The sequence below is a fragment of the Caretta caretta genome, chromosome 1, assembly GCF_965140235.1.
Source record: "Caretta caretta isolate rCarCar2 chromosome 1, rCarCar1.hap1, whole genome shotgun sequence".
Classification (NCBI taxonomy): domain Eukaryota; kingdom Metazoa; phylum Chordata; order Testudines; family Cheloniidae; genus Caretta; species Caretta caretta.
The window spans coordinates 199,055,576-199,076,108 of record NC_134206.1 but is presented as its reverse complement, the minus strand read 5'-3'; the positions used below and the strand labels follow the sequence as shown (position 1 = coordinate 199,076,108).

The 20,533-nt window shown below is 41.9% G+C and overlaps 2 protein-coding genes across 9 annotated transcripts in view; one reads left to right on the top strand and one right to left on the bottom strand.

Annotated features, from left to right (window-relative positions):
• Positions 1–20,533, bottom strand: part of CMSS1 (cms1 ribosomal small subunit homolog) — a 368,267-nt gene that overhangs the window by 252,655 nt on the left and 95,079 nt on the right. The window lies entirely within an intron of this gene.
• FILIP1L (filamin A interacting protein 1 like) overlaps positions 1–20,533 on the top strand; it is a 296,199-nt gene that overhangs the window by 192,600 nt on the left and 83,066 nt on the right. For all 5 annotated transcript variants that reach the window (XM_075118558.1, XM_048816986.2, XM_048816980.2 and 2 more), the window contains one exon: positions 11,981–12,159. In XM_075118558.1, the coding sequence (XP_074974659.1) occupies positions 11,981–12,159 (179 nt within the window). The remainder of the gene's footprint in view (positions 1–11,980; positions 12,160–20,533) is intronic.

Below are 20,533 nucleotides of genomic sequence, written 5' to 3'. Positions count from 1 at the left end.
ACATCACTGGACTTAGCAGTTACAAAGACAGAGGTAAACGTTCTGAGCATGGCAAAAATGATACAGATCCCTGGTACACCGTACATTTCAGTAAACCAAAGGACTGTCAAACTGCGTAGAATTTTTTTCCATTTTATTTATTTATTTTACGTTTTAGGGACAAATTTCAGTTTTTGTTTGCTTTTTGTAAATATGTATGAGAAGTGAGGGACAACCACACTGTGGGAAAAAGGGCTCTGTGAACTTCCTCATGTAGCTCTGGCAATCTACCTCAGCCCTGACCTGTAAAATGCCTGCTGTTCTGGCTTCTCTTGAGCGTTTTCTCCCCGTCTTGACAAACTACGACACAGGTTTATGATGTGGATCAACACCTTCAAGGAGCTAAGTGCAGAATGCCCACACTCAAGTTAAACTGTGATTCGACTCAAATGTTAAATCCGACTATGAGTACCCCTAAGGGCAAGAAAAATACACTGCTTTCTCCCTCCTTGAATAGATTCCAAGAGACACTGTAGGGGCAGGGAACTTGGCTTTTTAACCAGGAAGAGTTGGAGGATCCTCATGCAATCTGATTGATCTCAGAGCATCTTATGGCTTGTCTTGACTACCACTCAAGTCAATGTAACTTACCTCGCTCCGGGGTGTGAAAAAACCACCTGCCTGAGCAACGTAAGTTACAGCGACTTAAAGCGGTGTCTATACCACACTGTGTCAGCAGGAGATGCTCTCCCACTGACATACCTTCCGCCTCTCATTGAGGTGGCGCAATTATGCTAACGGGAGAGCAATCTCCTATTGCCATACCATGTCTTCACCAGACACACTACAGCACGATCCATGATCAAGAACATGTTGTAGTTTATACACAGGATGTAGTTTATTTTCATTGGGATGAAAGGAGAGAGGGATGATGTTTAGGTGGGATAGAAGATAGGTGTGACGGACTCCTATGTGCTTTCTAGTGAGGGTGGGATAAGGTAAACATTGGAGGAAGATTGTTACACCCCCCCATCCTGCAAAAACCAAGGTGGATGAAGCAGGATAGGAGTCATCAGAAAGGATTCCTATTGGTCTTGAACTGGCCAGAAAAGAGTTTGGACTTCAATTCCAGCTCACAAAAGGAGTATTACTTGCCCGGGCTAGAGATGCACTTCTCAAACAATTCTCTCAGGTCAGGCAAAGTGGTTCTCTTCTCAGAGACTTCTTTCAGAACGGAGTCTAGGATGTTAGAGGAGAGCAAGGAAATGAAGATAAGATGAGACTGTTCTCCAGAGAGTGAATCTAGAAAAGCTGTGAGAGGCAGCCCATGAACTGACGGTGTAAGTTCCAAGATGGATGGACCTCAGATCAATGAGGCTGAAAACCCCCAGCAAGGCACATGGAAGGTTTCTACTGATCAAGAAATGTTGTCTTACATCTGAAATAGTTACCCTGGAGGTGTACAAGGTGCAGATGGAAGTGGTCACAGTCTGCTAGATGGCAGGTTTTCCTGAGTATATTATCCATTTTACAATCAAGATGATCACAGAAGGAAATGATAGACTCCAGAAACAGGTCTGAGGGTTTGGTATGAGATGCTACTGCTGAGGCCACATTCGTGTGGGCCAGTCACAAATCATGAAAGGCATGATTCAGTCACAAGATTCTTTGCAGGTTCTTGGGGCAGGAGGGAAGGGAACCAGGGGCCAAGCAACCTACCATGAACAAGGAAGAGCCTGGTCCAATGATTCGCCTACATAAAGATGGGGGAAACAAGCCTCATCCTCTTGGGCATTAGACTCTATTGGAGAAATCTTCAGGGTTTTAGTGGGATGGGAGAATAACTAAACCCATTCCTCCACAGAGACTCCAGGATTCTCAGAAGAGATCTGAAGGCTCAGAGTACAGGTCCAATTCTCCTTCCTCCACAGACTCACAATATGAGATAAAAAGTAAACAGGTGGATATTTTGGCTCCTAGCCAGAAAAGAAGTTCCTTGCAATTATTGGGGTGGTGGCTTGAAAAATACAGAAAAATACAGAAAGAAAGTCTCTTTTGGGAGATTCTTGGGTTAGGGAGAGAGAAGAAATACCCTACTGGGACGCCATGAACAAATGGCTAATCCAGTCTCAGACCTTGGGTGGAGGCCCTCTCCAGATAAATCAAAAGAAAACAGGGAGTGGCTCTGGGTGTTGCCTATCCCAGGACTCCCCCTATGAGTCTGAATTTGCTAGGTCTTACTGGATGGTACAGTCCCTTTCTATCTCTGGTACGTTAGGAGCCAGGAGCAAGCCTAATCCCATTTGACCAGGCTATCATTGCAACAGGACAGCAGGGAGGGGCGCGGGACTTCACACAGAACATGCTCACACAGAAGTGGTATTTTTCTGTCCTCCTTCCCTCAGAGAGCCATCTCCTTTCTTCTGCTCCATTAGGGCTCTGGAGCCTTAAAAGGCTTGGGGGAAGGGGGGTGACACCTTGAAGAGACTGTACCAACTGCAGCTGCCTCTGAGAGGCTGGAGAACAATTTGGGGACAACTCTATTGTATTCTATACTAGTTCTTGTACTACTCTTATCACCATAGTATCTCAGCACCTTCCAGTAGTGCTTTAAGAAACGTGAATTAACATGTGGTTAATTTGCCTGCCATGTCTGTCTACGTTGCCTGCTATAGGGCAAGAGGCTGGCCATGGATAAACCTGACTTCAGATTAGTTGCCACTTGTCTGACAGATGAGAGGAAATGCACCAAACATACTGGTGGCAACTGCATGATGGAAGCCCTTCCCCCAACTTTGAATATTTTTTTTTAAAGATGGGGATAGGAGGATTAACACTCTCCTCTCTTTTTCTATTTTAATATCCCTATCGTTAACAAGCCACTTCAGATTTAGAACTCTCTATGGCCACTGGTAGTTTAGCTGTAGATCAGCTGTTTTGGACCTCATGCTCTGAAGCTCAGAAATTTGCCATCACCTTCATCTCTGGTCAGACTCAAAAGGGTGTAACACTGAGATTTGTCCATCATGCCTCCTGGGGGAGGGGGCGCTAACATCTTGTATCAGTCTAGCCCAAATCAAGTTTTAATCCATCTGTTCAAGTCCAACGCCAATCAGCTGAGAGAAGGATGCATGCTTATCACCTACAAAACAGAGCACATTCAATAGCATCTCTATCATCTTGCAAATTTTGGCCACTAATTTCAAATGCCCATAGAAGAAGGCAGGCAGTGCCCATGGATTATAAAAGTCATGGGGGGCAAAAAGTAACATCAATGCTGGAAACTTGGCAGCTGGGACAAGAATATTTTGTCTATATAAATATTTGGCTCATACTGTTGAAAGGGAAGGAAAAAATGTCAATATGTATTCAGAAAGACCCAAATCTCTCTCTGCACAGTGCTTTATCATATATAATCTTAAACCAAAGATTATTTACACAAATATACTCTAACACTGGCATTATTAATTAATTTATTCATTCTCTGAACATTGGATTTATATAAAGAAAAGCAACTCTCTCGGATTTTATATTGGCACAGTGCCACTACACACAAAACAGCCTAGAGAAAAAGTTTGAGAATCCAGTTACAGCACAACAGATATGAGACATGCTATTCTGTTTTGATTTTAGATACCAGTGGGTGGTAAAATGTTTCTAAATGATTAAATTCCTGTGACCTTCTAGCTTTTGAAACTATTCATCATTACGCAAGAACTAGCCTCTCACATTTTCCATTGTATTGTACAGTATGTCCAAGTGTTAGATCTAGCAAAAACACACAGCTAGCAAGAAAAAATTACAAAACAACAGATCATTTAATTAAGATTTTGTAATTATATTTTTAGTGGACCTTTACATGGATGCTTGTTTGCACTCTCTGGGTCTTTAGTTAGAGACTGTATACAGAGCCTATTTATTGCAGATGCAGCATTTGGCCGGAGAGTTTGGGGAGCAATCCTGCCTATTTAGAATTCTCACATCCAGTGTCTTTCCTTGGATTGCAGTTCACATCCTTCCAATCCTAGAGTTGTAGGTACCAAGTATGATGGTTTAGGGATATCTTTACCTTTCACCCCTCCTCCCTTAGTGTCTCAGAGTGCACCCCACCAAGTGACAAGCCCTGTGCCTATACCTCTTTCAAAGCAGAATCAGGGGCGTGGCCACAGCCCACCCACTTAGCTTCCAGGCCCACCCAAATCTGAGCAGGGTATAGTGCTGCCACAGCAGCCCAGAGCATCACTGAGGCACCTGAGATCCAGGACAGAGCTATGCGCCCACCCTTCAGAAAGCTACACTCCAGCAGCTCTGCCTGGCCATCTTCTGAACCACCCCATGCGTGTGCCCCACTAAGCAGGTGAAACCTTGTGTCTGGGGCACCAGGGCTAAGAAGAGGGCGTGACATCAGGGGAGTAGCTGAGCTAGCACAGTCTGTCATTGCCCACCCACCTGAAAGTTGGACCCACCCAAATTTCCACTCCTAGCTACTGAACAGAATTCCACAATTCTCCCACTCTGAGACCCTGTCCTCTGACTACAGCACTGGGTGTACCAACCGTGATTGCTCAGCCACTCTGGGCTCAGCTACCTACAAAACTTCCCTTCAGGAGCTGTGACAAGCTGTGAACACAGTGACCCTAACAGCCTTTTCAAAACAGAGTATTGTTTACTCACAAAGGTACAATCAAAGCATAACAAGAGAGTAGGAGTTTTTTTAACACAATAAACAGCCTTTACAGCTATCTGTCCAATCTAGAGGCTTAGGCAAGCCTAGTTATCACCCTCACCCTCTGGGGACTGAGGTTCAATCTGCTCCCCAGAGTCCTTGCCTCACTCTTCCCTCTTCTACAGGAACTGTCCTTTTATCCCCATCAAATTCTTTGTTTCAGTTTCAGCTGCCCCCTCTCCTGCCAGGTTACAGCCAGGCTGTTGATCTCAGTGAGGTCAGAGGCAAACCTTCCAAGTGAATATCTGCATTGTCCATTAAGTATCAATGAATGGAACAATGTGACTTTGTTGTCCACTTCCCTGCATACATACAAGTAATCACTGCTTTAATAAACCTCTTGTAATTACAGCAAACACCACAATGGAACTCCAAACAGATAGAACATATAATATTAATAAAATACTATAGGGAGCTCCCAGGTCCTTCACACCAAGAATCACAAACAGGAATATTTTCCCCTTTTAAATACTATTTATTCATATCAGATTGACTACCCTGGGCATACACCTCCAACAGTCATTTATATGCTGGGAAACCAGCCATTCCTTTATGTTTGGCTTTAATGAAATGTAAGCCAAGAAATTTCATTAAGTTTTCTAAGATAGCAATTTCCACCCTGTTGAAATCACATACACATTTTTGAAGCAATGGCCATATGGATCTCTCAGCTTCTGGCTTCCTTCTTCCCTGTCCCCACAGATACATACCCCAAAAGATCTCAAGCCTCACACCTCCTATCATGGCCTATTTTCCTGAATTCCCTTATATCATTGACTGTGACTCCACTAACGTCATCAGGAGAAACTCACCACTTACTGAAGCATTCTCAGTGAGTCCACTGAATTGTCAACTGAGCCAAAGTGAGGGTCTCCTCCATGCTTATTTATTGCCAACTTTTAGATTATCTGCCTGAAAGCTGACCAGAGCCACCTCATCTGAGAGCAGGAGACTACATAAAGTTTAACAATGTGTGGAGCAAAGTTTTACCAGTCTGAATCAGAAGCTGCGTAATGGGATGTAGAACACTTGCTTCTAGAGCAGGGTAGAATTTTACAAATTTTGAAATATTAAAATATCTAAAAAATTTGGTAAATACTTCAAATCAATTCAGAAAAAAATTCCCTCTCTTTTTTGACCAACAATAGAGCTGGTCAAACTATTTCAGTTTTTGGAATTCCTATCTTTTTATTTAAAAGGGAGAGGTTTAAAAATAATTGAACTTTCTTCTTTTCCCACACCAGCTTTACTTGCTCCCCAGTGAACAAGGGGTTAACTTCAGCTCAGTCTTGCTATCCTTTTGCACATGATTTTTGAAGAAGGGCTATAACTGTAGCTGTTTGCGAAGCAGAAGAGAGCACGGAGAAGGTTGGACTGTGCACAGTAGATACACAGGAATGGGTTGGACCCCAGAGGTTGGGGAGTTTTCTGATTAAGTTGAATTATTCCACGAAGAAGAGACCATGCTGACTGGGGCAATCTACCACCCATCCACTATGGCTGGGCAAACTAATCCAGGAAGAGAGTATTTTTATGGGTTTTGCATGAAATTTAGCACCAAAACATTCTTGTATCCTGACTAATGAACAAGAGGGCCATAGCAGACTGTCCCAACACTCTCTCTGACATATATAGACCTTAAGGCCCAAAGGGAACATCATGGTTGTCTACTCTGATCTCCTGCACATTGCAGGCCACATAACGTCATCCCCCATTTCTTCAATAGACCCATAACTTCTGGGTGAGTTACAAAAGCCCTCCAATCTTGATTTAAAAACTTCAAGTTACAAAGAATCTACCATTTTACTCTAGATCAAACCAGCAAGTGACCTGTGCCCCATGCTACAGAGGAAGATATAAAATCACGAGGGCTTCTGCCAATCAGACCTGTGGGAAATTTCCTTCCCGACCTCAAATATGGAGAACAGTCAGACACTGAGCATGTGGGCAAGACCCACCAGCCAGACATCTGGGAAAGAATTCTCTGTAGTAACTCAGAATCCTCCCCATATATAAAGGGACTGAGAATTCTTTTTATTTACAAGTCTTCTCTAACTAAATTCTTTAGAAAGTAAATACCTGGATAACAGCAGTTGTCTACTTTATACTCCTATACATTTTTGGGTAAGAGGGAGATCTCAAGAACTTCCTAATGGCCTGCTTGGAACCATCAACCCCAAGTTAAAAAAAACCCCAATATTACCATGCTTGCCATCTGGCTCCAAAGTACCGTACAAATCATAGATATTAAGCTACATACAAAGAAGAGCATCACTACAGATCAGAAAAAGTGCCACAGTAAATAGGAAAGAGGACAAAACAAGGGCTGTAGGCTGATTTTTCAATCCAACTCACTTCTGTTCCTGGAACTCATGGCAGAATCCAGCCAAATGTGCTGCAAGATGAAGTCTTGGTTACTGAGAGAACCACCATATCTAGGTTTCAAATAAGACAACATTTTCCCCAACTCAGAGAGACTCTCTTTCAGCCCAGCAAATCAAGATTGCCTTGGTCGAAGGACAGCCAATCCTGACTGAACAATGCAGGCCGGAGAAGAGCTGTTCCATTTTATGTTTCCCTTAATCAGGCACAAATACAATACAAGTCACTGTAATAATAAAGGTCTTTTGCCACTTCAGAGAAGAGCTGAAACTGACATTTACAGAATGAATGACTTCTCATTCTTAGTTTTGTTTGAAATGGAACTTGAATTTACGTGCATCATGGCTACACAGAGAACTTTCCCTCAACCAATAAAGAGTGCCGAGAAAAAACAGGAAGGGGTATTTCCAAAATAAGAAGGAAGAAGACACATATGAAAAAACCCATATGAAAAATAATCTTTTCTGTTTGGAACTTCAAGTTAACAGTCTTACCAATGCTTTGGATTGCCACATATGTTTGGGTTACCATTGCAGATATGGTCCATCTGTCATCCTCTGAATACTATGATATCATCAAGATTGGCACATTTCAAATAGTCAACGTCTACAAGCCTCCTAGCATTAGTTGGGGTCAACAGATCCTTCCAAGCTTACAGCTCTTTATGTTGGAGACTTCAATAGCCATCATACAGGTACCAATCGCCACAAGCACAAAAAAGCACCAGCAGAACTTGTGCAAAGCCAGCTAGGAGAAATACAGCCAGGCACTGGGACAGAGTATTGTAACGATACCACCCCACCACGTTCCGATAGAGGAGGCTTACAGGCATTTCTGTAGAGCCATCCATTCCACGCGGATACTGCCCTGTGTACATCCCCTGCCTTGAAGAGGAGTGTGATGCTCTACTCAAGCAGTATGATTCACCTGGTCAAATTTAATCAAAGTTTTGAGCTGTGCTCACCAAGCCAGATGAGAGAAAAAGACTAAGAACCTGGACTTTACTCGTTCCAGCAAGAAATGCTGGCGTTGTTCAGCAACCACCAACAAAGCTGATCATCTGTGAGTGCTAACCAAATAGCCAGGCACTGGCTTCACATGGGAACGACACCCTTGGAAAAAGAAGTGAACATTCAAGTCCAGAGCAAGTGGAGGGTGTTCCAAAGGCAACACAGATCCAGAGCTTGCCCCGAACCTTTCACTATCCCAGAGCTGGACAGAATGCTAAATAACATCAAGTTTGGCACGGCTGCCAGCTATGACAATGTCCTTCCAGAGTTCCTGAAAAATCTTGGCCCATGTGCCTGCTCTTGGCTGGCTCAATTCTTCACAAGGGTCGCCAATGAAGGAAGGCGGCCAAAAACCTGGCACATGTCAAAAGTCATCGGCCTCCCAAAACCACCACCTAGTAAAAACCAGGCGTCACTCTACACGCTGCTTTCTATGTGTCTCAAGGTTCTAGAGCATCTACTTTTACAGCAAACACCACCAGAGGTACAAAATACCTTGAATGTCGAGCAAGCAGGCTTTCAACAAGGTCAAAGCACATGTGACCAAGTACTTGCCCTAACCACATTCATTCAAAACAGGTTTCAAAGAAACCTTGAAAACAGGCGCTATTTTCCTTGACCTCACTGCAACGTACCTCACAGTGTGGCACAGGCGTTTACTTGTTAAAGTATCAAGAGTCCTCCCCCCATGGGTTACTGATGCCATTGAACTGCTACTCCGAGACAGACGGTCCAGGGTACAGGCGGGTGAGAAAACAAGTGCTTGGAAAAAACAGATGAATGGGTTACCCCAGGGGTCTGTTCTAGCCCCAACCTTGTTCCAGCTATACATCAATGACCAGCCATCCACCCAGGCAAGGAAGTTCATTTATGCAGACAAAATCTGATGCAGGCTATAGGCTCAGACTTTTTCCAAGCTGGAGAAGACCCTGAGTGACGATGTTACAAAGCTGGTCGACTACTACAAGACCTGGCGCCTTCAGCCTAGCACCAGCAAGACTGTCCCTAACACATTCCACCTCCACTGTGCCAATGCTAAAAGAGAACTAAACATCATAATGAATGGCCAGAGCCTGAAGCATACCCAGCATATCGAGGGTGTGACCCTCGACTGAACACTGACATACAATAGCCACCTGAGCAAGATAGCAGCAAAGGTCAAGACATGCAACAACCTTCTCAGCAAATTAGCAGGCTCTTTTTGGGGAGCGGATGCTCCAACCCTAAGGACCTCAGTCCTTGCCATCTCGTACTCAACAGCAGAGTACTATGCATCAGTAAGGAGTGGGCTGGCACACACCAAACTTGTTGATGTGCAACTCAGCTCAACAATGTCTATCATCACAGGAACACTCTGATTGACTCATTTTCCATGGCTTCCAGTTCTGAGCCATGTTGCTCCCCCCTTACATGGGGGGGGGGGAAGGGGACATTGCAGCTGAAAAGCTGATTGAGAAGGTGCGTGCCAACCCACACTTGCCCTTGTTCAATGACCCTCTTAGCCCACAAGCCACACATCTTTCATCATGACATCCACTGTGGTTGAGGCTGCCATGCCAGAACATGACAGCGGAGTCCCTGAGGCAGGAAGACTGGTGCTTAACACCAACCACCAATCAGTTCCTCAGCACAGACCCTACTGCTCACCCGCCTGCCTTCAACCTGCCACGTCATCAGTGGCCCCATCTGAACCGATATTGGATGGAGTAAGGCCTCTGTGCTGCCAATCAGCACCGTTGGGGTCTTTGAGAAAATGCAAGCTGCAGCTGCCATGCAGATCAAACAATGATATACACATTGTCAAGGAGTGTCCACTAACCAAATTCAGCGGTGGGCTCTGAGAGTTCCACTTGGCCACTAAGAGCGCTGTTGCTTGGCTCAGCAAATACACAAATGCTAAATAAATAAATAAATGCTTCTGATTTTGTCACTGTCAGCATCACCAAATAAGTCAACAATGATTAAAGAAGAAGAAAGAGAGCCTACAAGATCTATCTGAAATAAACCATAAACAGATCACAAATTCTGCAGAAAGCTTACAAAGAGTCTGGGTCAGGTACGAGGAAAGATACTGGGACCCACAGGGGAAGAACAAAGAATGTTCACTCATCCAAGGAACTCGTGTGTCACTCTAGACAGAAGGGCAGAGGTTTCGTCCTTACATTTTCCATCGTCTCTAATCTTGGGAGAACCGTGAATGAGCATGAACTAAAGATGACCCATAATGCTCTTTGGTATTATACATACATACATACATAAATAAAATGGGCCTGGAGAATCTGAGGCCTCCAGCATTTCTATGGGCCCATGAAGTGCCTTACCGGGAAAAGATGCAGAAAGATAAAGCAACTGAAAGCTAGAACTGGTCTTGCTTTACTAACATTGACGATTTCTGAATTTTCCCGTTAATAGAGTAAAATACTAAAAAACAGTCATGACCCACTAAAACTGAATGTGGTTAAAAGAAGACCCTAACCTTATACCGCAGACTTACCTTTCCAAAAAAAGGAAATCAACATGATTGAGTTAACACAAGAACAATGACAACCTTCTGAGAAGGAGGAGGTGAAGAAACAATGGGACACAGATTCAGAATTTCTCCTAGTTTCTCTGGCTGCTGAGAAATCCCTCCTCTTACCTTCACTAACAAGATCAATGGCTCCTAAGTGCAAAATCCAACTCTTTATTCCCAGTTTTGCACAAGTATTCCTGCACATTTTTAGGGGAACTGAATTTTAAAAGCTATCAGCTATTCTCAGGTATTTTTGAGGAACAACAGGCAGCTTAATAAAGTAACACTTAATGAAGTAACACTCCAGTAATGCCAATGGCAAAATAAAATTTTTAAGCCATTTAGGAAAATTAAAATATGCGGTCTAAATTTTAAAAAATTCACTAGTGAGGTTTAAGAATAAGACACCTTTAATAGGGGCCTGATTTTCAGAAAGTGCTGCATGCCTACCCTCTGGAAGTCATGCCCATTTAAGGTGTCTCAAGTTGGTCACCTTCTGATTGAGGCAAGCCAAATCACTAATTACTTATGAAAATGTAGGCTTAGATTTCTAAAAAGCATATGCTTTTCTTTGAAACAATCCTGTCAAATAATGAAAATAACTCCTCATTGTTTAAAACTAGCTGTTCTTCCATCAGTTTTGTCATTTTTTGTAAGATAAACACCAAATTTTGTACGTCCCACACACAGGAGGAAGTGCGGCTAAGTGGAATGAACATAGGATAGAGCCAGAAACAGAGGTCCAATCCTGCCTTTACCATACATTTGCTTAAAGACCTTGACGGAAGTCACTTTTTGATATATGCACCTCCCTCACAAGGACGTTGTGAAAAATAATTTGTTACTGTTTGTAAAGCGTTCAATATAAAACACTGTACTTAGTAATATTTCAAATGGAGCTGAAATTAAGATGGCTATTTTTGCTTAACAAAAACAAAAAACAAAAAAACAGCTCCTACCTAAAGTAGAGAGTACCTTATGCCAAGACATCTGTTTCTCTCCCACATTATCAATGATATGAGCACAGCTCTGGGAACAGTAAATGTTTAATAGCTGCTAAGGAGCTAATTGTTGAACACAACGTAGTTGAGAGTCCCACAGAATAAAACCTTAATTTATTTTAAAATTTCTCAGCAATGAAGTGGTGCAGTTAAATAATGCTTTCCAAGTAGATTCCAAAGAATTTGGCTATCAGGTTATAAATTCTATTTTATATCGGGTTAAACTTTGGGCCTGTAGTACTTAAAAATGTCTCTCTAAAGATTATATTGATGACTAAGAAAGAATTTAGCATAATTTGTAGTGAACAAATAAATACTGATGCAAGTAAGAATTTTACAGCACTGCAAGAGGTTTTTGTTTTTTTTGCAGCTTGACAAACTTGTTGAGAAACAGAAAGAAACTCACAAACGAATGCTGGAGCAGCTTTTAATGTCAGAAAAATCACACAGACAGACTCTGTATGAGCTAGAGGATGAGAAGAGGAAGCATACAGAGTATATGGAAAAAAGTGATGAATTTACAAGTTTACTGGAACAAGAACGAGAAAGGTAAGATTGCCTTATATTTGTTTACAAAATGTTACTTAATTCAAAAATTACTTCTAAATAGTTTTCTACTTTCTTGTTCTGCATTTAGACTAAGACCAGAAAATATCTCCAAAACAAAATGTTTTGAAAATCATACACACACACACACAAAAACCACCAATGTACACAACTCTGTACCGCAGGTGAAGTGTGCCAATAAGTTAACAGATCCTCATCCCAAGCAACTTACAGTTTAATATTATAACAAGGACATTAAACTACAAATCAGAAAAAAGTGTAAGCACATTATAAGCTAAATGCAGCACAGAACTGGTGAATCTTTCAAAGTTTTTGAAGGAGGTTAGTGTCAGGACAGTACGAAAGCAGGCATGGAGTCCGGAGTGGGGGAAGGACACAAAGTAAGTCTCCAGAAGAGATATGGACAGACTGAAAGGAACAGAGACAGGGTAGAAAAAGGCAGAGAGGAAGTTATTAAGGGCTTTGAAAATTAGGAGAAAGCCCTTAAGCACTTGCAGACCTGCAATGGTATCAAAACAAAACTTTCTTTCTAAGATGCAACCCTGAATTGCCACAAACATCCAGCAAAAGCACAGTATGAATATTTTGCACTGGCTATCACAAAGGAAGGATCAAAAGAGTTTGATGTCATTTACTGTCTTTAAAAAATAACTTTTAAAATGTCCCGCCTCTTTAAAACAGCAATTAACCTGAACATATCCCCAAAAGGTACAGGAAAAAATAACTGAGGAACGTATCCTATTCCCTGGACAGCTACTCCAGAATATATGAGAATATCGTCTCTATTTCCGTTTGCTTAGGAACAGCTTCCAGATGGAAATATTTGGGTGTGAGAACGTCAAGCCTATTCTAAACTCACATGATGCATAGATAATTCTTCCTCTGCTTTGCCTGTATAACATCATGTTTCATGTATTTTGGCACTGTTCGCGACTTTCACTCTTCCTGCTGCTGCACCTCTCTCATTCAGGTCTATCACAGACGGCATCTAGGCTTTCTACCAAGGACAAAGCCATACGTATGGAACTGTGATTTAAAAGTAAATGCTATATGCATAACAGGAGAAAAAATTATCTTATTCATAGATAAATATAAACAGATGTAGAGGGACACGGACACAGGAGGCAAAGAAGAAAGAACAGGGTCCCCAGGAGACACACAGTGGTGTTTTCTCCAACCAACATATTGTAAAATGTTGATATATCAGGAGCCAAAAAACAAAATGGACAATGTTTTGGTCTACACCCTTCTTCCCAAACACGCACACCTCTCTCAAAAAGCAAGAGAAAGTCACTTCTAAAGGCCTGAGCACAAGAACCCAAGATACTAAATGAAACAAACTGTCATCAGCTATACCCAAATCTGTGGGAGTGTGCACAAACTCCACAATCCTTGTTAAAAGAAAGAGGGGGGGGGTTGGGGGGAGAGAATAAATATAAGATTAAGAACCTTTAGGAATAATAAATAATAATAATGATAATAAAAAGACTGTAAAGAGTTTACCACTATTATCTGCAGCATTTAGTAATATCTGTCAAGGGAGGAGATGGGAATTATTGAGGTGACTAATAAGACCTTAGAGCAGTGGTTCTCAAAAGCAGTCCGCCGCTTGTTCAGGGAAAGCCCCTGGCGCGCCGGACTGGTTCGTTTATCTGCTGCGTCTGCAGGTTCAGTCAATCGCGACTCCCGTCCTTCCCACAGCCCGCATTGGCCTGGAGCGGCGAACCGTGGCCAGTGGGAGCTGCGATTGACCGAACCTGCGGACGCGGCAGGTAAACGAACCCATCCGGCGTGCCAGGGACTTTCCCTGAACACGTGGCGGACTGGCTTTGAGAAACACTGCCTTAGAGGCTATAATACTAGATTTCAGATTAAGTCCCAATTTCTGTTTTTTCTTTGGAGAACTCATTTTATGTGGAAAACCCTAAAGGAGTGTGATGTCACATGTTGAGCAGAGTCCAAAATGTTTGCCAAGTGATGTTGCCATCAAGATCTCTAAGCAATTGCCTGCCATAGTGGGGGAGGGGGGAAATCTCACATAAGTTAAGACGAAGCTCCCTTAATGTTATGCTGTACAGCTTGATGTTTGAAACACACACATCATATTTTTTTCCCACTTCAAAACTCCCATCTAACTATCAATATTCTGATTACCTGAATTTTGCATTAGGCTTGTGAACAAGCAGAGCTATGTGAAAAGCTTCACATGAAAAGCAATGCCAACGATTTGGGGCTTTATTTTTTATTCTGTTTTTTTAAAAAGCAGCCAGTTTTTCATCAATGCACTTTAACAAATTTTCCACATAAGTAAGAGGCAGTCTTCCCCTTTAAACGTGAAAAGTAATGTAAAATTTCTAATATGATTTCCATTTCAAAACAAAATCCAGAACTTTTGTTCAACTAAGTTTGTCTCATGAAATAATGAAACTACAGTGTATGCAAGAAGGTTTAACTTTGGAAGGGTAGCATGCATGAAAGCCAAATGGGATTATGAATAATATGGGATTATGCATCCAAAATAATACTTAGATCTCTTGGAACAGACTCCAATTATGCTGGAGCACTAGAACGGTCATTGAAATGGTACTGAGACCATCAGGAACTATCAATCAGCTGCAGCTCTTACTTATCGTTGAGTGCCTTTTATCACCTTCCAATCTCAACAGAAAGCAACCGTCTCCTATTTCAGGAGGCACAAGAGCCAAGAGCTGAAATGAAGAGTTTTCAGTGACATTCTTGGTGATGAATCAGTCACTTATTTATCAAAAAAATATAAAAACCACCAGTCTCCACCTTTCCGCTGAGGTGGTTTCCTCAGACATTGCTTTTCTCTTGCAAGCAAACAGAGCTTATGGTTTGATCCTGCAAAATGTTGAGCACGCTGGCCCTGATCCAACGAAGCACTTAAGCATATGTTTAACTTTAATCATCATAGGAGTAGTTTGATTGACTTCATGGGATGGCAACAAGACTATTTGTAAATTGCCACCACCAGAAGTTTCGGCTTGCAAGAAGACTAACACTAGCTCTCCAGATGTGGGAACCCATTCTGGGTGGACTTTCAATGAGACATTTGCTGCTAAAATCTTTAGTTTGTTGTTGTTGTTGCTGTTGTTTTTTAAATCTCCTTTCTTGTTGCCATCCTGTGACAACCATTCCATGGCCTTCTCTCATTAAGAAATACAAAATGGTTTCCAAATTGCATCTTGATGGTTAACATCCCCTTTCTGAGATTTACAGTAAGTATCTGAAGACACATGTTGAATTTATTTTTCCGGGGTTGTTTTCCTTTTTGTTTTTTTAATTGCTGCTGGTTTGTTAGTGACAGGAGGAAAAATTAACAATATTTTTATTACCTTTATTCATTCACAGTTACATGTGCCAATTTTATATTAAACTTATTTTACTTATTAAAAACCTAATAAAATAAACAAGAATTATTGCAAATGCTGCAATAATAAGTAAATGCTGGTTTTTCTTTCTTTCTTTTTAAAACACAGCCCACTGTATAACACTTGCTCTTTGCAATTCTTACCAGCCAAAAAAACAAGTAGAGTTTTGTGAAGACTATAGGGGTCACTGGGCAACAGGGTGGGGACAATGGACAATAACTGGAAATGTCTTTCCCACATATAAGCACAAAGTATAACCAGTATGTGTCCTGGCCAAATAGGAATGAATTGGAATTTGTAATGAAAGAGGTGCCAGGGCTCAAGCATTTTTTTTTTTTTTTTTTTACTTTCATAACTGATGCGGTAAGCCCAGAGGTGCCTGGGCTATAAACTGCCAAGCCTAAAGTGCCGGGCCTGAACCCTGGCAAGCCCTGGCACAAATTAAGCATGGATTGGCATGAATCCTACAGACACATGGCAGAGAGTAAGTCGTCGTCCTATGCCTGCAGAGGAAGGGTGCTGTTTTTTTCTACTGGAGCCTCCAAAATAGGTAGACTCAGGGTGAATTTGATTTAAACCATGATTTAAATCACTAGTCAGGAAGACTCAATTTAATTATGGATTTCTACATAAAAGTGCATTCTTGTTGGTTGTTATAACCTTAATACATACTCTTCACAACTCAGAGATAGATGTAGGTTTCATTTTCAGAAGGTACACACTATACATTTTTTAAGTGATTTATTTTGAAAACTTTTCAGATTCCTTTTACAGCTATATCAGGAAATGAATGATTCTTTGGTTATTTCATTTACGAAAGGTAACTGAAGCAGATATTTATGAAGTCATTGGGAGGAGAACTACTCCAATTCAACAGGTCAATTATTAATATTTGGAGGATTTTCTTGCCATGCTGTATTAGGAGGAGAACATCACCAGACAGACATTTAAATAGTTTTATTTAATTCAAACAACAACATTATGTATTCTGGATTTTTTTCTTCAACAGCAAACATAATATTTTAACAAAACAAGCATATGAATTTTTGAATTTAGTTAAACATTCAAGATTTTTAAAATCAGGTTTGTTTTTGTTAAAATTGTTTTTAACTAAAATAGTTAAATGAAATATTTAAAAAACAAAACAAAACAAAAATTGACTATGTCAGCCAGGTCAACATGAGACAGCCAGGTCAACATGAGAAACTTAAAATACTGGCTTCTGTAGCCAACTCAGTCATCTTCACCTTTATTTTCCTGTTTGTTCATAATCTGGAAAAGAAAAACAAGCTTTCCTGCTTTTTCAGGTCCCAAACGACTTTTCAATTTGGAATGAATTAGTCCAAAGGAAGAAAATGTTCTTTCTACACCAGCAGAAGAAGCTACTGCTGTTAAAAGTGAGATTATCACTTCAAGAGTCTCTAAATCCAAGTGCTTAAGTGACTTCCAACAGTTCACTGGTGTGAATTTCTTTAAAACATCATCAGCAAACATATATTTCTTGAATGGTTCTTAATCCCAAACTGGATTCTCTTTTACGGCCTGCTGCCATTACAGGTTTTCCCTTCTAGTGAGAGAATGGTATGGTAGATCTCAAATCAATGAAGGCTATACTCAGAAAGATCTCAAGACTTCTGCAATACGCTGCTCAAACAGTTTCACTTTTGGGTCTACTGCCTGTCCCTCCCTTCTCACATTTATCTTCAGACTTCTTCCTCTTTTCCAGATCTATTCCGCCCCCAACAATCTTCTATTCATTGAACTTTTTGAAACATTGCACTTTTAGAGAGAGGTAAGGGACTGACTCTGTGAACACAAATTTGCAGAGGAACAATAGCGTTGAGGTCTGTTATTTCTCACCTCTAACTATTATTTATTTATTTAAAAACATTTTTATCTCTGGAGACGCAAACCACAGTTTGAGAACTGCAAAACTAAGCATCTCTGATGGTATCTTCTAGACTGATCACTGAGTCCCATTGGGTAGATAGAAAGATTAACCTAAATAATCTATACAGATGCCCCTGAAACCCCATAAAATTGAGTCCCTAATCCATGAACGATTGGAACTCATTTACAAAACTTTTCTTAAACATTACATGAATATATTGTCTCACACTATAGAATTATAATTTATAAGCCCAATTCCATGATGAGATATCTTTGAGCTATAATGTATCTTAATTAAAACTATCTTTAGATAGTTTTTTTCCTCAAAAAGCATTTTCTCAATTAACTCTGATTTAAATTTTAAAAAATCCAATTTTTTGTATTTAAAAAAAAAATTGATTTTTATCCACCCTGGGTAGAGTCCACTCTGTCACCACAAGATCTCTGCTGAAAGTTGTCTGTATGGAGACTAGATGCAGGCCCAATGCTGAAGGCATTAATGAGCCATGCAGCTGCAGTTATTACTATTAAGAAGGGCTGCACCTGCACAACTGCAGCAGAAGAGCTGTGGTGCTTGTTTACAGGCCATTGCAGGCAAAACATAAGATTAAGGAGGATTGCTACTTTGCACCTCTAAAACCTAAGTTTGACTGGGGTTTGACTGCGTGGGCATCTTTTTCTCCTGACCATCCTCCCTCCCCGTTTTACATCTTATCTTCATATTTCATTTCTCCCTTTTCCCACTCCCTATTGCTACAAGATTTTACTTCACATCTACAATGTGCTCAGGGCTGCAAAAGGCTGAAAAAGACATTCTAGTCTAGAAGAGCTTACAGTCTAAAAACAGCCTTTTTCTTGATTTTCCTCTCATACGAAGGGGATCTGATGGGAGGGTGAAGGTAGTGGGGAGGAAAGAGCATAAAGGCAAGATGTGCATTCCATGCTTCCATACTGAAAGAGGGAGGGGAAAAACAGCAAGGAATGGAACTTGCTATAGACATCCACTCTGACTGACAGTCCTTATACCCAGTGATGAGTTGCCAAAATCTTAACAACGGGTTCCCTCCTCACCCCATGAGGGGGTTGTTGCCCACCCCCACCCCCTGGGACTCCTGCCCCATCCAATGCCCCCACGTTCCTTGATGCCCCCCCAGGACTCCTGCCCCATCGACCCCTCTCCCCTGTCTGCCCCCAGAACAGGGCAGAAGGGTCTCTTGGGCCACCGTAGTGGGTTCCAACCCCTAAGAGCCAGAGGCACCTGCCAGGGGGCGAGGTGGGGAGTCCCGGAGGTGCTTACCTGGGGCAGCTTCCAGGAAGCATCTGGCAGGTCCCTCTGGCTCCTAGGGGCGGGGGAGCATAGCTGGGGAGAAGCAGGGGGAGCGGCCGCTCCCCCACTGATCACATCAAAAGTGGCGCCTTAGGTGCCAACTTCCTGGGTGCTCCGGGGCTGGAGCACCCATGGAGAAAATTTGGTGGGTGCAGAGCACCCACTGGCAGCTCCCCGCCCCGCACCCAGCCCCAGCTCACCTCACCTCTGCTCTGCCTCCTCCCCTGAACCCACCGCCCCGCTCTGCTTCTCCGCCCCTCCCCCCCCCACACACACACACACCAGCTTCCCGCGGATCAGCTGTTCGGCAGGAAGCCTGGGAGGGCTGAGAAGCAGGCAGCAGCTTCCCGCTCAGACCAAGAGTGGCGGAGGTGAGCTGGGACGGAGAGTGGTTCCCCTGTGCTCCCCCTGGGTTACCTGCTGCGGCGCGGGCAGCCCTCCTCGCTCCCCCCAGCCCCAGCTCACCTCCGCCTCCCTGGGTCTGAGCGGGAAGCCGCGGCCTGCTTCTCAGTCTGCCCCAGCTTCCCGCGCATACAGCTGATTCGCGGGAAGCTTGGGGGGGGGCAGGGCTGGAGAAGCAGGGCGGGGCAGCGCGTTCAGGGGAGGAGGCAGAGGTACTGTAAATGTAAGATCAGGTTTATTGTCCTTAATTTTGACATATTAAAGAGACACTTTATATGTACAAAAATACCATACTGTATCTCTTACACTTGAGAATCCACTACCCTACAACAGTTGCCACAATTCATATTTTCATTTTAAACAAATTCATCTTCTTTGGTATTCTAAGAAGCATGACACTGTCTATATAAAATGATACAGCAAAAGTAAACACTTTTGACTTATTTTTATTCTACATGTGTAACCAGCAGTTTTTAATTTCATGCACACTAAACTATTGTTGGAGATTGCATTGTACTCAAATGCAATCATTTCCTTTCGGTTTTCTGGCAATGGGTTATATATTACATATGCCTGAGACTATGTCTTGCAAGTTGTGAAATGGATGCCAGATCTCTATTCATTTGACCTTTTTCATGGGTATCTAGTGTTTGTAGGTGAATGAGTGAGACCCACCACAAACACAACTTTAGCATGGTAATTCTATACAACACCCCAATGGGATAGGCCAACTACTTAATACCACTGAGGCATAAAGACAAGCTCCAGGAAGTGATGCACACAGATTAATTACCTCATGCTAGTCTATGAAAAACTGTCTACCATTACATAGCATAACTTTCAACAGATGTTGTGAAGCTAAAGTCTTGTCAAAATCCACATGATTCAAAGGTTTTCACAGAGTTCCTTGAGCATAATGCAGGGTTAAAATAATGATATAAATACTTTATCTTTTTTTTTAAATGAAAGTAAAATCAAAGAAAGTAAAAAGTCAGAGGTAGAAGAGCTTTTTGACATGATTAAGAACTCATTTTTCTGTATGTTAAAGCAACAGAAAAGCATTCATTAATTCAGTGTTATTTTAAAATGTTCTACCTATTACAAATTTGGAGACAGGTCCAAGGACTGTAAGCCAAGTTCATTTCTGGTGTACCTTACTGAAGCCAGTGAAGTCAGAGACAGGAATTAATCTGATATTATTGTTTATTTATTTAGATTTTTGAATAATTAAAAAGATGCTTGTCTACAGTGCTAGACATCCTGAAATCAATTAAAATCATAGACAACATTGCACAATACAAGGGAAGACCTCCATCCGCTTAAAACCTTAAAGTAAACAAACCAA